At 45.0% G+C, this 17,251-nt stretch overlaps 1 protein-coding gene across 2 annotated transcripts in view; it reads left to right on the top strand.

Moving 5' to 3' along the window:
* RBM20 (RNA binding motif protein 20) overlaps positions 1-17,251 on the top strand; it is a 177,244-nt gene that overhangs the window by 132,960 nt on the left and 27,033 nt on the right. For both annotated transcript variants that reach the window (XM_036336029.1, XM_036336030.1), the window contains exons 6-7: positions 9,365-9,508; positions 11,837-11,968. In XM_036336029.1, the coding sequence (XP_036191922.1) occupies positions 9,365-9,508; positions 11,837-11,968 (276 nt within the window). The remainder of the gene's footprint in view (positions 1-9,364; positions 9,509-11,836; positions 11,969-17,251) is intronic.

The raw sequence follows: 17,251 nt of genomic DNA, 5'->3' as shown, positions 1-17,251 counted from the left end.
GTTCACCCGGCTTGGGTAATTGATTATTTTGATGATGTGTCAAATCTTAGAACATTGTTCATGGTTGTCTAAGCACAATCTCCTGATGCAGTGGTCGGAGCTGGAAGGTGGGAGCGAAGCTGGGGTAGATCTGAGTAGTCCTGCCATTGTGGGATCAAATGGGAGCATGTGTGTGACAATGATTTGGAAACCATGCAGCGCATAAGTAACTGGCTATTGTTGAGTAATGAGCCCTTTTAACCTGCCTGGGAAACCTGTGCTGTCCAGGGCTGGCTCTGTGTGCTAGCTGTGAGTTTGGGCAAGTCTCAGGGCTCCTCATGCTCCAATCTGTCCAGTGATCTCTGTAGCCATAGCTGCTCCCCCGAGAGATGTTGGGAGGCTGCCTTTCCTTACGTGCAGGGCAGGCACGAGCCATCTGCTGACCGGGATTATTCGTGAGTACAGTTTCCTCCAGATGCCGAGAGACAGGGAGGCCATCTGGCTTGAGCCCAAGGAGAAGCAACGCACAAGAAACATTTTGCTTTCTGCACCGGAGGCCGCAGGAAGGACACGGAGAGCCCCGGACAGTGTAGGGCGATGATGATAACAGTGGTGGACATTCGAACAGTGCTTAATGCATTCTTAGCATTTTTGTGTGTATGAGCTCATTTCATCCTCCAGACAGCCGTGTGAGGTGGGGAAACCGAGGTGGAGGGCCACTAAGTGCCTTGCTCAGGTCACGCAGCTGGTAAATGGAGGCGTGGGGACTTGAGCACAGGTGTCCTGGCTCTAGAGACCTCACCACTCAGGCCCCCGCTCCCCACCCCGAGGGTTTCTGTGTTCTCTTCCTTGCTGTAACTGTCTCTTTAGTAAGCTCCCTCTGCTCCCCCACTCCCACCCCACAAGCTGCTTAGTAGGATCTGAGGCTACCTTAGGGATGCCAGTCCTTCCTGGGCCTTGGCCAGCCATCAGCCATGGAGCAAGGTATAGAGGCCAGTTGAATCCAGCACCCAAATGCTTTGCCCCCAGGACAGTGTCTCCCAGGAGGAACTCAGACGTTTGAAGGCATTTTCTGCAGATCCAGTGGAGGGAGAGAGGCATTGTTTGACTGTTGTTATCATTATACATTCTGTGAGGTCTTGTTGGTCACATGAGCCTCGCCTAGGATAACTGGGAGCCAAGGACAAAGCCTGCCCAGCCATGTGTCATCAGTGGCCTGATGGCCACGTCCTCCTGTAGGCCTCCGGCCCTCTTGTTTGCCATTTCTGGCAAATGGAACTGATTGAGGTGCGCCTCCCTTTAGGCAAACCTGAAGAACAAAAATATTGACATTTGAAGACAGGCTGAGAAATGAAGGGCGGACAAATCCGCTACTGAAAGGTAATTTACAAGGCTCCTTTAGAGCAGGGGCATCCCTCACGGAAATTGTTGATTTTTTTTTTCCTGCTTACAAATACTGACCTCCAAAGATAAGAAGCTACATCAGGGGCAAAGGACACTTTGCCCATTGAGCTCCTTGTGCGTATTCATTTCCATGGTCTTTTCTGCTCACAAAATGTATGCTTTTTGTGAAAATCGAAATGGAAAAGACAAATTAAATGAGCGATGGAAATTCCTCCCGGATCTCCCTACGGCCCCCATGAGAACCCATGAAATCTCTGCTGGGCTTTCTGCAGAAGCATTTCCCAGGCCAGGGCCAGGCCTTTTTCCGTCTCATTCCACTTCCGCACATCTTTCCAGAAGCACATTTTGCTGCAGACCAGCCAGGGCCTCTGCCGTGGTCGCATCACTATTGCTTGTGCAGCAAAGAGCGGTCCCTGCTTCTAAAGCTCCCTGTTCTTAAGCAGAACACAGTGACCGGGACTCTGGGCGTGAGCCCTCAGACGGTCTCCGAAGGGTCACATGGGGTAAAAGGATCGCAGATCCCGTCTACTGCTTCCACCAGCCCAGGCCTGGCTGCGAAATTAATACTTGTCTCGCCTCTGTGGGAGCACCAGCCTCCCTTTCCGTGTCTCTTGTTGACGGAGATGGGGAGGGGGTGACTTGTGTGTGCCCCAGCCCCTCCTCGCCCATCCCAGGATCCCCGGGGGAAGGTGTTCACTTTCGCTAGAAGCTCTGCCATTGACTGAGTGGTGGCACTTTGTCTTTGGCTGACAGAGTCGCCATAAATAGAGTAATCAGGTTTCCTGAGCGGGCCTTCAGGGCCTTCTCGGGGGCCGTAAATAGTTTCCTTGCACCTGCCCAAGATGGACTTGGCCTGCTGGCTGTCCCCATAAAACCGCAGGGAAGTTTTCACAGCCACCTTGGGGACGATTTAGTGCCAGCACCACAGATGGGCCTCCCCCGTCTGCGAGGATACAAATAGTTTTTATGGTTTCTTTCTCACCGGGCCGCCACACACCAGGAAACTTGTGTAAATAAGGAAACCGAGGCACGGGGAAGCATACGTGTTTGTGGAAGGCCAGAGGTTGCCCCTCAGGTTGCAGGCTGTTTCCTGGAACATCTGGCTTCCCGGGCCCGTGGTTCGGAGCACTGTGGTCCCCTGGCTTCCAGAGCACGAGGAGGAGCAATTCGTGCGACACACGATGCCCACCCCTCTCCCACCAGTCCAGCTCTGTCCCTGCTCCTGTCCCCTCCGTGGGGGCCACCTTGTGCATTTTCAAAGAGAACAAAGAGCCAGGAAACAGACGTGGGTGGGTTTTGTTCTCTTTTTCCTTTACTTTTTACAGATCTTAATTATGTTTTCTTGTTGCAAAAGTAGTACAAACACAGTCTAAAAAATCCAGTCACAGACACGTAAACAATAGAAAATGTAACCCTGCAGAGAAAACTGAAGGTAGATGTCTTTTACTCTAATTATGGGTTTCTGGCTAGTGGACATCTGCTGGCGCAATTACCAAGAGTATATATTTTTGCACAAATCAGATAACACCATATACGCTGTTGTGCAGGATGGTTTATTTCACGTAACATGAGCTCACAATACATATTTTAATTGATTTCTAGCCATCTTCTTGCATCTGAACACAAAACCCTATCATATATATAACATTGTCTATTGTATGCATTTACCATAATTTATCAAGTCCATGTTTGATTGATTTTTCAGTGAAGCCTGAGTTGTAATCACAAACCTAGCACTATTCCATTCCCCACAAATTAAGTTCCTTAAGTTCTCCCAGGCTTCTGTGTCCACATACGCAGTGATGGGTGTGGACCAGATAACCTCCCAGTTTAAGATTCCGTGACTCTAAGGATTACATGTTGCACCACCCAGACACCCGTAGGCTAGTCTGGCACAAATAAAAGTAGATTTACTCTAAGTCAAAGCTAATATGCTTTATAAAATATTTGAAAGTGTCAATAAAGACATCTGTGTCTATCCTCCAAGAGCCATAGCTGTGGAACCCACGCCCTTTTGCTATCTGTACAATATGTTCTAAATCAACACCACGAGGAATAAATATTTGCCCTGGTTCTGTCCTCACGTGTCTCTAGCACAAAACCAACAGAGGCCGGCAGACCAAGTGCCAGGTGAAATTAGGACACGCCTAAAGGAGATCCGTGTGGAGCACAGAAATTGTTTATTGAAGATCAAGCTCATATTTGTGGCTCTAGCAAGCACTTGGGGAGACTTCTCCCCACCCCCAGGCCTATTGCCCTCAGCCACACTTTTATTGCAACTCTGTGAGTTATTTGAACTGGGCCTGTTCTCTGAACTCACCTGCAGAGCCTGTTCTCACCTGCATCAGAGGGCACGGAAAGGTCTGAATCTTGCTACACAAGTCTGTTTGCTCCTTTCATGTTTCCATCTATAAAGAGTTTGTGGGTGAGGTGAGAGATCTGGGACCCAGCCACATGAACCATTAGAAGCAGCTTCTGATTTTAAGAGAATGACCCCAGCATGTGAAAATGGACAACCCAGGCCCCTGATCACTTGGGGTTGGGGTTGGGGGAGGTGAAGGGTGGGGGTTAGGGGCCATAGCAGTGCTGGCCTGCAGGCCTATTGAAGCATTCCCCCAGGCTGGGAAAGGATGACTGTCCCTTTAGGTTAGTAATTAGGGCTTTAGTGACAACCCTTGACACTTTAGCTCTCTTAGAGATTCAACCTGGGATTGGAAATTTTCAAATGCATCTGTCACATGTGTGCCTCCTAGAAGCTCAGCAGGCAGAGCAGTGGGTGGGAGGTTAATGGGGCCCATCAACACCTCACACCAAAAATTCAAGTTGGCCCGAGGTCCTGTGATTCTCTCTAAATCCATCTGCTCCTACTCTAGAGACAGCTTTTAAAATGTATTTTTGGTAACTTTTAATTTTAATATAATTCAGAATTATAAGTAAGTTTAAGGACCATCCATATGCCTTTTACCCAGAGTCACTACTTTTCATTGGACCCCACTTATCCTTCTCTCTCTGTCTTTCTGTCTCTGTGTGTGTGTCTCAATAATCAGTCTGTCTGTTCATTTCTATCTGTCCATCCATCTCTGTCTATCCATCTAGTCATTTATCCATCCGTTCATCCATCTCTGTTGATCTTTCACCCATCTATGCAATCATCTATGCCTGTTTTCTCTTGAACGATTGGGGACAGTATATCTCTTCACCCCTAACTATGTCAGTAGGAATTTCCTAAGAACACAGACTTTCTCATACATAATCACAGTACAGTTATATCCCCCCTAACCCCCTCAGTCTAGAATCACCACGAACATTCTTATACTGTGGGCGGAAAGGAGCCAGCTGGACGCCAGGCCTTGCACCAAGGCACTTTACATACATTGTGGCAGTCTTGTCTTCTGAACAGGCATGTGGGATCAATTTTTATTTTCCCTTAATTTATAGACAGGCCAGCTCAGGCTTAGAGAAATTCATCACTTGCCCAAGGTGGGTCCCGCGGGAGCAGATTCTGATCCAGGTCTATCTGACACTCCCATGGCCCTGGCACTGGTGCCTGGAGTCCATGAGGCACACACTTGGTGTGTGTCTGCCCTTGAAGAGGGACCGGGCCCGTGTCCCCTTTGCTCATCTCAGGATATCATGTCCACTGTTGTAGGCACTGGACACAGGGTCACTCAGGGAATGGCAGAGTTCATTAGCAAGGTGCTCACTGCGTGGGGCTCATCTTCAGCCCTTTAAAGATGAGGCCACCACCGACACAGATAAGCATGTCTGAAAGATGGACGTGCTTGTGACTGTATTTATGCTGACACAGATGCTCGCATAGGGAGGGAAGACAGACATTATACTCACTGGGACAGAGAGTGGGAAAGACATAGGTTTCCTGTTTATGCCCAGCATGGTTGGGGAAAGTTATCATTATCCTGGATTTTAGAGTTTAGCTTGGCAAGGCTTCTGGGAGGAATGGAATTTTAAAACTTAGAGCCACATAAGCATGGATATTTTACATCTGGAAAGGACTTCAGACGTATAGGCCACCTCCCTCATTCCAGACACTGGGAAACTAAGGCCTAGAATGGAAAACTAGTTTGCTCCTGTCACGTACCTAATCAGTGAGTCCAGACCCCCTGTCTTCCGGAATTATGTTCATTCCACTACCTCAGGAAGTCCGAGCTTTTCTCAGCCAAAATCCCTTTTAATGATTTACTTCTACCTCAGGCAGCCACTATCCTGCATTCCATGTTTGGAAAAGTACTGGATCTGCCAAAGTACTTATATTAGTGAGTAATTAACTAGCCACCCATTTTTATTCATCAGAAACACAGACACGCCAGTCACATTGTCTAATCAACCTAAGATCTAACCAGGGTGCCATATGGATAGAGTCAAGAAACTCAAAGTATGACCTCAACTCGAGTTTTTTAAGTGTCAAATATTATGACCCTCCCTTCAGATATTATGATATAGAGACCCCTTAAGGACTTGTCAGAGGACCTGGGCTGGGAATTCGTGTACAGCATGATGCTGCTCAAGGGCACTCAGGGTTGCCTGTGTCCCCAGTGAACAAATTTTACTCTCGATGGACCACCTAAAGTCCACTCTTCCTTCCTCACCTTCCTGCTTCCCTCCCTGCCTAACATTCTCACTCATCATTTGAATTTGCCATAGCGCCTACAGCAATAATTGCTACGTCTATATAAAGTGTTTAAGTGTATATATATATATATATCGAATCAAATATGATTTTGAACCTATTTGGGTTTAATAAAGAGATATATTAGCTTGATGGCAGAAAAGAATGCAGCCTAAACTGTCCTAAACAGAGTATTTGCAAAGGAATATGCAGGCACACCTTGGAGATTTTGTGGGTTCGTTCCAGACCAAAGCAGTAAAGCCAATTGCAATAAAGCGAGTCACACTAACACCGTTGTTTCCAGTACATATGTTTATACTGTGGTCTATAAAGTGTGCAACAGCATTTTGTTGGAAAAAACAACAACAATGTACACACCTTAATCTAAAAAGACTTTATTGCTAGAAAATGCTAGCAACGATTATCGGAGCCTTCAGAGTCGTATCCTTTTGTGGGTGGAGGGTCTTGCCTGCAGTGTGTAAAAAACGCAGTGCTACGGTGTGCAATCAAACGAGGTATGCCTGTAACTCATACAACATTGTTTTATAATCGGATGGGGTTTGTCACATGCAAAGAAGCCAGGCACAATGCAAAGCAAACCCTTAACACAGAGATTCTCAAGGTTTTCAGATCTCAAAGATTTTCATTTCATGGCTGACTCAGAAAATGATAAACCGAAGAGGCCGCTCGTGGTCGCTGGAGGTACTTGGCCTCCACCTGAGGGGTCAGTATCGTGGCATCCCGAGATCCCTTCTGCAGTTCTCCAGTTGGGAAGCCCACATGAACATAATTAAGTGGAGGAATATTAAAGATCTCGTGATTACCTTAAAGGACAACAAAAGGCTCAGTAAAATCCAACTTCTATTTCTAACTGAAAATCTTGGGAGGAAAAAAGCGCTCATGGAATGCATTTAAAAATTTCAGTGCAAACCTTAATTGAGACCATTCATTGCAGAGCCTCTCTAACGAGGTCTGCAGCATGAATTCGTCTGGTTCTTGGGTGACTGGCAGCTGCAAAGGCGTTTATTCTTCCGAGGCCTGTTCCACCGCCCGCAGCAGCTTTTGTTGCACTCACACGCCAATAAAAGCCTCTCCAGTTGCTTTTTCAGCCTGGAGGAGACAATGAGAGAGGCGCTGGCCCTTGTGCCGGTCACTAGGCAACTGGAGAGGGGATCGGCCCTGAACCGCCCTGCGTGTCTGCTCTGCTGTCCAAGCACACGTTAGCCCAGGCCAAGCACACAAAGTCACATGTGGCAGAAACGTGCCCAGCTGGGAGGCAGTGGGTCAGAGCGCCCAGCCTCAGCCCTCCTGTTGATAAACTCAGAGGACCAGCCACTTTGTCTCGACTGGGCCTGTGTCTTTTTGTGGACCGCCGACCCTGACGAGAGGCACAGATATTACCTCTTAAGTGCCCTGCTCCTGTCATCCCTGGAGAGCCCTGGGGCCCACCTGGGTCACACCCAGAGTCCTGTTCTCCATCGGGAAAGTGTTAGATGGCAGATGGGGAGATCTGAAAGGGGCACTTGGGTTTCTCCATCTCAGGGCTGAACCATAAAAGGAACTTCTTATAGTTTCTAATTGTCCTCAGCCCAGATGGGAGAAGGGGGGGCTTTCTGTGGTCGAATTACCCAGGTATTAGCCCTTGTTAGCCCTCCGACTTTCCCACTGTTGCCTTAGCAAGTCAGCCCCCTCATTCATGTAATTAGATGTTGAAGTTCACTGTATCGTAGAAAATGGTGATTATGCAAATGCAGGCTATGCTGTTAGAGGGTGTTTTGGGTTTGGAAAATTGCATCCTTCTCATGCACGTTGGGTTGGCTTATGATTTCACGAATTCTCAAACCTTCTGGAGACTCAGGCTGATTAAGGTTTGCACAGACCAAACAGACACACTTCCTTCCTCGGAGAGCTTTGATTAGGCCCTGGGTTTGGCTTCAAAACTGTTCCTTAGAGGTGCCTTGGGATTGCTGGCTGGTGTGGCAGCAGGGTGCTGGACCCCAAGCTCTGTGCAGAGCAGCAACTCTTTTTTTTTTTAAGAGCAGCAACTCTTATGTGTCCCATATGTGAGCCTGGTGAGCAAGCTTTTGTTTGAAGGAAGGATCCCAAAGATCAACAAAGCTTTGAAAACCAGTTCCTTAAACCGCTGTTGCTGTGAATGTGTATGTCAATGCATTGGGACCCCACAGATCCTGTCTATGCTCTTGTTTTCCTTACTGGAATTTTAAAAAATTATAAGTGAGATGAGATGAGGTATATAAGGAAAAGGTTAAACATCGCTTCCCTTCCTCCCTTCCTATTCTGCTCGTTGTAGATGCCCCGTGTTGATAAGTATCCTCCCATCATACCTTTCGCTTCTGGTCTGATATCCTTTAACAGCTTTTCCTTTGGGGAAAATTTTAAACAGAACAGGCAAGACTAGTATAAGTAGCTCTGTATCCCCATCCCCCAATTTCAATAATTACCAAAATTTTATAACATTTGCATCGTCGATCTCTTTCTCATATATTTTTAAAATTTTATTTTTTAAATATGTTTTTATTGATCTTTAGAGAAAGAGGAAGGGAGGGGGAGAGAGATAGAAACATTGATGAGAGAGAAACATCAGCATCGATCAACTACCTCCTGCACACCCACTGCTAGGGATTTTCCTGCAACCCGGGCATGTGACCTGTTGGTGCATGGGTCAATACTCAACTACTGAGCCACACCGGCTGGGCTCTTTTTCATGCATTTTTAATTTATTTTTTGTTTTATTTTACAAAAATGGCATGCTAATCAGCAACCTGTCTTTTTACCTAATTTATCTTAAACATTATTTCTTGTCAGCTTATCTACCTCCTCCTTTTAATGGCTATGTAGTTTTCCATTGTTTGCTTGAACCACCATTACCTCAACCGTCCCCTATTTTGGACGTCCAGGCTGTTTCCAATTTTTTTTTTGTCATCTTCTAAATTACTGTGACTAATATTCATGTGCATAAGTATTTACATTCTGATGCATTTATGGATTGCCAAAAGTGGGATGGCAGGATCAGGGCTTTGTATATTTTAAGTTTTATTAACTATTGCTCATGTATAGTCTCGAAAGATAACCTCCCACCAGCAACATTGGCTTATTTCCTCAAAGCCCTGGATGTGATTGCTCATTAAAAATGTTGTGAATCTGTTGTGTAAAGAGATGGCATAAAATCCATGCCTTATGTGTGTGTGTGAGTGAATTCTTTTCTGCATTAATTTTGTGAATTGTAGTTTTGCGATCATTATTTGGGGGAAGAGAGCCATTAGGAACGACCAGAATGGAGGCCAAGAGGGAAATGTCTTTTGCAGACCCGCCACTACTCTTTGTTTCTATTAGTTTGTACAGCGGAAAACGGGCACTGGCCGCGTGGTGCATATCTGCAATCTTCCCGAGGGGAGCTGCACTGAGAATGACGTCATTAACTTGGGGCTGCCCTTTGGAAAGGTCACCAATTACATCCTCATGAAGTCTACTAATCAGGTAGGTCTGGGCACTTTCACACGGGTATGTACCAGAGAGATCACAAATTGGTGGTTTATCCATACTAACTATATATATTTTTTTAATTATTGGTGTGTGTTTTTTTAAAGAAGCTGTCCTTAGCATAAAGAGGTATTGCACAGCTGGACTCCCATTGGTCTTAACCAACAAACAGAGGTGACGTTTTGTCTCCCTTGTTTCACCTTACCCTTCTTGTGATGGTTACAGGCCTTTGTAAGTTGCCTAGAGGTGAGGAGGTGCTTTGGAATAAGGTACTCAATAGCATAGAAAAGCTGGCCCCCCAAATAGATATCCAATCTTCTGAACTAATGCTAGTCTTGCCTTCTAAGCTTCTCATAGCTAAGAGCCTGGATTTTGAGCCAGCCAGCAACTGACTTGTGAGCAAGAATTTTCATGGATCCTTGGTGTTACCCTCTGAGGCCCCATAGGTGGGAATTGATGGATGCTGGAAAGTCTAGGAACTAAGGGGATGGACTGAGTCCTTGGGAGTACGTGTTTGTCTTCATTTCTAAAGTCAGAGGGAGAGTTTTACAGAGAATAGACAGAAATAAGAATTTTTGTATTTGGTTGTTAATAATTATTTTTACTTTGTGAATCAGAGGAACAGGCATAAAAGAAATTCTTTTCTTAATTAAAGCATGAACCTTGGTGACTCAAAGCCACATCGAATCCCCAATGGTCTTCCTCTATCAGCCTGGGCTTAGATAGCTCACCTTGTCTCTTTGTTCCTATTTCTCATAATTCTATTTTGGGTAAATATCCAAAATTCAGCCTGTAACAGTAGTGCAGTGAAAGTCATTGAATTAATATTATTCGCATTTGACAGGCTAGAGCTAGAGGTGCTAAAATGTTTGCATGAACAAAGAGGCAATTAGAAAGCTGGGTGGCAGAATTTGAAAAAAACTCTAAGTAATCTTGACTCCTACTCTCCCACACTCTGCCAAAGACTGTGACAGCGTGGAGAAAAGCATACCTCACTTAAACAACAAATGTGAGGGAAGGAGGAAGAGGACTTTGTTCAAGGCAGTGGGAGAGTTGGCATTCACAGTCAGGGCCCCTTCTCACAGACCACTTCTTCCTCAATACTGAGGGATGAGATGGTACAAACCAAACAAATCAACGAAATAATAATGATAATGAATTCCCCACAGTAGCTACTGGGGTAAACTGACAGGTCAGTCAAAACAGGCTATTTAGAAAGTCTCTATAGACACCAGTTGAATGGAAAAGACCATTTCTTTGGTGTGTGTGTGTGTGTGTGTGTGTGTTTTATCACAACAGTTAAATAAAGAGGAAAACTGCTGTGGAAACCTAACAGGGTTTTCCTCTCTCTTTAACTTGCAAAGACATGACCTTCCTTTAAGCCTAGAGAGCCCCTGAATTTTTTGTTTGTTTGTTTGTTTATTTCTCTTTTCACAAAAAAATGAGAGCTCACTACCCAGGGCCTGTGCCCCTGTCTTCTGCCATTGCCACCACTGACGGGCAACTTTTGCAGGGATTGGCCTGAGATCCGTTGTGCAGTGAACTCACTCCCTCCTGTCTCACCCCTTCCCCTGGGAAGCTGTTGGTAATGGACCCTCCCATTGCAGAGGGACTCCTGTGGCATCACATAGCCCAGGATGGGCATACATAATTAAGAAGAATGTTTGGTAACCATGGGGATCTGGAGAGGGGTCATCTTATAATGAGCTCTTTTGGTGAAGTTAATAAATAGGTCTCTTTGAACAGATGGGATCAAAGAGAGCTCTTCCTTTACTGTTTTATTTTTTATTTTTATTGCGGTATGAAATACATGCTCTTAAGTGCACTAGTCTAAGGGTACAACACCATTAATTTTTTACATGTGTACACCCATGTAATTACCACCCAGGTCAAAATATGGAACATTTCCAGAACCTCAGGTTTCCGAAGGCCCCCTTTCCAGTCAATACCCCACCCCACCCCAGGCAGATGTTGAATTTCTAATACCATTGATTTATTTTGTCTATTTCTATTTATTTAGTTATTTATTTTTATTTCAGAGAGGAAAGGAGAGGGAGAGAAAGATAGAAACATCAATGATGAGAGAGAATCATTGATTGGCTGCCTCCTGCATGCCCCCTACTGGGGACTGAGCCTGCAACCTGGGCATGTGCCCTGGCCGGGAGTTGAACCATGACCTCCTGGTTCATAGATCAATGCTCAACCACTGAGCTGGGCCGTTTTGCCTATTCTTGAGCTCCATATACTTGGAATCATACCTTGTACTAAATTTAGTTTGAGACCATTCATGCCAGGTCCAATGTATGTCCTGCCATTCTTTCCTAGGCCTTTTTAGAGATGGCTTACACAGAAGCTGCTCAGGCAATGGTCCAGTATTACCAAGAAAAGTCTGCTATGATCAATGGGGAGAAGTTGCTCATTCGGATGTCTAAGAGATACAAGGAATTGCAGCTGAAGGTAAAGCATTCTCTTGTCCATTCAATCATTCTACAAGCATCAGCTGAGTGTCTCCTCCTGGCCAGGCACCGTCCTAAGGAGAAGACAGGAAAGATGCAAAAATTACCCACTGTCTTTGAGGATGTCACATGGGAAGGCAAAGTATTTTAACATGACAGTAAATGTGCTTATGGATATAAGTACAGAATGCAAAGGGTTGCTTGAGACAGGGTGACTAACTACCTGGGACCCACAGGGGATTTACAGGGGAGGTCTTGAAGGAGGTAGAAGTTCCAGGCATAAACCCTGAAGATAACCTCCTTCTCCATCCATACAGGTCTTCAGTAACTTTCTTCCTCTGTCACCCTCTTTGATCTCTTATTCTCTCCTCCATCCTCTGTAGTTATGTCTTCAGCCCCATAGAAATCCTTCTAAGCCGCACATGACTGAATTGGCCACTGTCAGAACTCAAGGATGAATTCAGATAGTTCCAAACAGGGCTTTTGTTTTAGCTTGTACTACATTTGTCTTTTCTTTCTTCTTTTGTTTTATGGTAAAATACAACATACATAAAGAAAAGTGACTAATTAAGCATTACACAGTTTTAAATGCACTAATGTGTGAAATCTCCTAAGTCCCATAAAAGTCAAGAAATAGGACATTGATGACACCCAGAGGCCCCTCCTCATGCTCAATGCTTCCCTCTCCACTCCTGTGACTTTGAGGATCATCATTTTTCCTTCCTTTACCTTACAGTTCTACCACCAGTATCTGCCTTCCTTAACAAGTGTTGTTTAGTTTTGCCTATGTTTGAACTTTATATGAATGGAATCATATTGTCTGTGTTCTTTTATGTCTTGCTTCTTTCACTCAACATTATGCCATTCATGTTGGGCGTGTTTATTTTCATTGTATAAATTTCTATTGTATGACTACAAATTTATTTATTCATTCCTCTGTTGATGGACATTTTGGATTGTTCCCAGTTTTAGGATGTTAGGGACAATGAATGCTACTGTGAACATTCCCAAACATATTATTCTGTAAACACATACACCAACATATAACTAGGGGTGTGTACATAACTAGGAGAGGACTTGTTGAATCACAGGCATGCATATCCTCAAATTTGCTAGGTAATAGCAAGCTCTTTTAAAAATTAGTTATCCCAAATTTACACTCCTATTAGTAGTATCTGAGAATCTACATTCTTTTAAAAATTTTTATTTTTATTGATTTTTAATTGATTTCAGAGAGGAAGGGAAAGGGAGATAGAAACATCAATGATGAGAGAGAATCATCTGCTGTCTCCTGCACACCCCCCCATGGGAGATCAAGCCCGCAGCCTTGGCATGTGCCCTGATTGGGAATCGAACTGGTGACCTCTTAGTTCCTGGGTCGATGCTCAACCAGTGAGCCATACCCAGCTGGGCAATGGTCCACATTCTTGCTAACATTTTATCTGATTTTTTAATTTTTGCCTGTCTGGGAGAGAGTGTAATGGCTTGTCATGGTTTTATTTTTTATTGTCCTGATTACCAATTGATACTGAGCACTTTTTTCATATGCTTACTGGCTATGCCATTTGGATCTTCTCTGGTGGAAAGTGTCTTTTCAAGGCTTTTGCCCATGCTTTTCTCTTAGATGTGTCCTCTTAATGGTCTGCAGGATTCCACTAAACTAGAGCATTTTGTCCATTTGAATTTATTGTAAAAAATGCTACCTTTGTGTTTAAGTCTATCTTCTTAGTTTATGCTTTCTGCGGTCCCATGTGATAGGAATTTTCCGGGTCACATCAGCTCATTCCACGTCTACTTGGGGTCCATTTTGTTTAGGATCCACAGCCTTCAGTCTGCTTTCATGGTTAAAGGCTGTTTCTGGCCAGGACTTGCTTTCTGACAAGTCCGCATATGTAGGTCGGGTATTTCGTCAACCAGCCGACAAAGTCCTGATTCTGCTTTGCTTGCAGTCTTGCTTCTGAAGTTCCTTTGTCAACAGTTCTGTCAGAACCTGGCTTTTTTTTTTCTTTCCTGATTAATGAAAGCTTATGGCTTTTCTCAGACAAGTGAAAGATCCCACCCTATTCTCCACCCAGCCAAAGTTCTCATTCTTTCGGATTCTCCCCCCGGGGGGGGGGGGGGGGGGGGGGGGGGCTTAAAGTTGAATTTCCATACTGAATTCCAGGTGGAGCTTTGGTCTCCAGATGAAATGTTGTATTAAGTTGTAATTAAAATTAATAGCAGTACTGAACTTCTTAAAGCAAGGTACTGAGGCACCCCAGTGCCTTACCAAGGGAGATAGTTTGGGGTGGTGCAGAAACCATGGGTTAAAGAAGTCATGTGGTCCAAACTTGCATTCAGCAAATGTGGAACCCACTGTGGGCAGGGAGTGGGCCAGCACCATGGTAGCAAGCTTGTGGAGGAGCCCACAGTCTGGTGGGAGGAAGAGCAGGTAAACACAGAGCCACCCACAGCCATGTGAGCTATGCCAGATTGGAGGGTGGTAGTGCCAACGTAGGCTCTGCCCCTTCCTGCTTTGACGAGCTTGGACAAGTTGCTTCACCTCTGTGAGCCTCAGTTTCCAGATCAGTAAAGACTGTACTCTGAGTTCCTTGGTTAGAAGCATTTTTTTTTCATACATTGTCTCTCTGAGTCTCACTATCCCTCTCTCCTGTGAGGTGTGCAGGGTGGATAATAACAGTAATTATAACTGTACAACAATAATAACAAGCGTACATACCTTTGCTTGAGTCCTGGTACTCAAGCAATGTGCTGAGCACTTTGCGTAAATACATTATCTCCTGTAATTCTGACATCAGCTTTGTCAAACAGGTATTATTACCTCAGTTTTACAGATGAGGAAACTGAGGCTCATAGAGTTTGGCAACTTGCCAAGATCATAGTTACTGGAAGAACCATGATTAAAACCTAGGACTGTTTTGCGTTTGCACTATAGCTGCATCTCTATATTGTGTTATCGAGATCTTCATTGTCCACGTGAAAAATCAGAGAAATCAGGTGATTTTGTTACAGTCAAAATCAGGTGATTTTGTTGCAGTGAGCCGCAGGGGTAGTATTCTAACAGCTTCTCGAACTTTCACACGTAGTTTGTTAAAAATTTCTGTTCAGTAGTTCAGGGGCAAGGCTGTGATCTTGCATTTCGAACAAGCTCCCAGGAGACGCCAACGCAGCTGGACCTCAGCACTTTGAGCAGCAATGGGTCGAGGACGCATTGTTATCTGACCTTCATAAGGGCTTCCTGCTCCCCAAGCTGTCACACTGCCTCTGTGAGAAAGCAGCTCAAAGCATGTTTCAACTCCACAGCGATGCCTGCATTATGCCCCCTAAGATGACATCAGCTAGGACCTTTCTCTGCAAGGACAGAAAATTGTCTCAATTAAACATATTGACTAAAGTTTTCAAAAGGTGAGGGGGATTTATTGGCTCATGTAAATGAAAAGTCCAGGAGCAGCCCTGGCTTCAGGTATGCCTGGAATCAGGGCCCAAGTCATGGCATGAGGACTTGGCTTCTCTCCGTGCTGCATCCTGCTCACTTGGCTTTGTTTTGGGGTCTCCCTGGGATGCCCCTGGCAGCCCCAGGCTCTCTCCTCTAGGTGGCGTGATGGCGTCATTGACTTTAGCAGCTCTGGCTTCCCACCCTCCCCATTTCCTTCAACAAGAGCAAGCCAGAGTTTTCCCTAGTGGCTCCCACAGAAGTCCTGAGAGGCACTCTGATCACCCGGGTCCCTTAGGACACGTGTCCTTCCTGGAACCAATCTCTTTGGTCAGGGGACAGCTATGCTGTGATTGGTGAAATCTCTGTCACCTGCTGCATCTTTGGAGCAGGGGTGGAGAGAGGGGAATGGCTACTGGGGAGGTAGACAGTAAAACACTATATTTATGCATATATCCAAACATGTCAGGACCAAAGGAGCCACCACATGGGGTACCACCAGGGCTTGCAGAGGGGGAGGGAAGTTTTGATTGGTTTTTCTCCTCTAACCTTACCTTTTGCTCACCAGGCAAAGTGGAAGGGGAGAAAGAAGAGAGCTTAAGGTACTTCCCATCTCCTGTCTTGAATATTTCTTCATGCCATAATCTTATCTCCCTGCACACTCTTTGTGGGGAAGGTTCTAGTTCTTAGGGCATTTGGGGCAGAACCTGTCCCATAACAGGTGTCCAACAAGTGCATGGAATAAATGAGAAGGAGAAAATCTCTAGGAACAATAGAAAGTGAGTGTTTTTCTTCTTACAGACCAGACAGGAAAACGGAATTATTTTCTGGTTGGTTCTATAGAGACTTCTCCAGAATCAAAGCATCTTACATGTGCAGCAGGGAACTTGGAGTAATTTAATCCAGTGTCTTCAGTGACTGATCAGAAAGTTGACAGGGCAGTTTGAAGGTCCTTTTGCCCAGAGATCCTTCCCTGGCTTGAACATTTCCTGTCCCGTTCCTGTGTCCCAGCCCTGACCCCTCTCCCTGAAACCACAGGCACCTCCTTCATTCTCTTCTTGACTTGTGTTTTCTGAGCCCAACCTTCAGTTTCAACACTAACAAGATAAGCAGCCGTGTGCTGGAGGGCTCAGAATTCTCCTGCTGGATCACGTATTCACTGCATATCTCTGGCCCTGGTTTCCCCAGCTGTAAAATGAGATATATGATCATACCTAACATTCACGTAGCTCTGAGAGTTCACAATTCTTTGTAAAACATATAGAAAAACATCAAGGATTAAAAACAGCCATTGATTGCATTTCTTAATAAGACTCTTTGTCAAAAGTTGACATTACAGACCAAGGTTTTTTAGATTTATTGAGATATAATCATATACCGTAAAATTCACCCTGCTCCATACATTTTAATGGAATAGATGGATTCTGTGTAGCCTATTGAAAGATGTGCTTGCCTTTCTTTTGTGTCCATCAATTTCTTTTTTTAGTTGCTTATTTCTTTTTTATATAAATATTTTTTATTGATTTCAGAGAGGAAGAGAGAGGGAGGGAGGCAGGGAGAGAGAGAGAGAGAGAGAGAGAGAGAGAGAGAGAGAGAGAGAGAGAGAGAGAGAGATCAATGATGAGAAAGAATCATTGATTGGCTGCCTATTGCACCCCCCACACTGGAGATCGAGCCTACAACCCGGGCATGTGCCCTTGACCAGAATTGAACCTGGGACCCTTCAGTCCACAGGCTAACTCTCTATCCACTGAGCCAAACCAGCTAGGGCTAATGGTTTATTTCTTATTATTTTGGTATTGTTTTCTGTCCTGGGTTTAGGAAAGGGCATGGTTAGGATTTGGGGGCTGG

This window comes from Myotis myotis, unplaced genomic scaffold (genome assembly GCF_014108235.1).
Source record: "Myotis myotis isolate mMyoMyo1 unplaced genomic scaffold, mMyoMyo1.p scaffold_m19_p_15, whole genome shotgun sequence".
NCBI classification, from domain to species: domain Eukaryota; kingdom Metazoa; phylum Chordata; class Mammalia; order Chiroptera; family Vespertilionidae; genus Myotis; species Myotis myotis.
The sequence above is the reverse complement of the archived record's forward strand: the minus strand, read 5'-3'. Positions and strand labels throughout refer to the sequence as shown.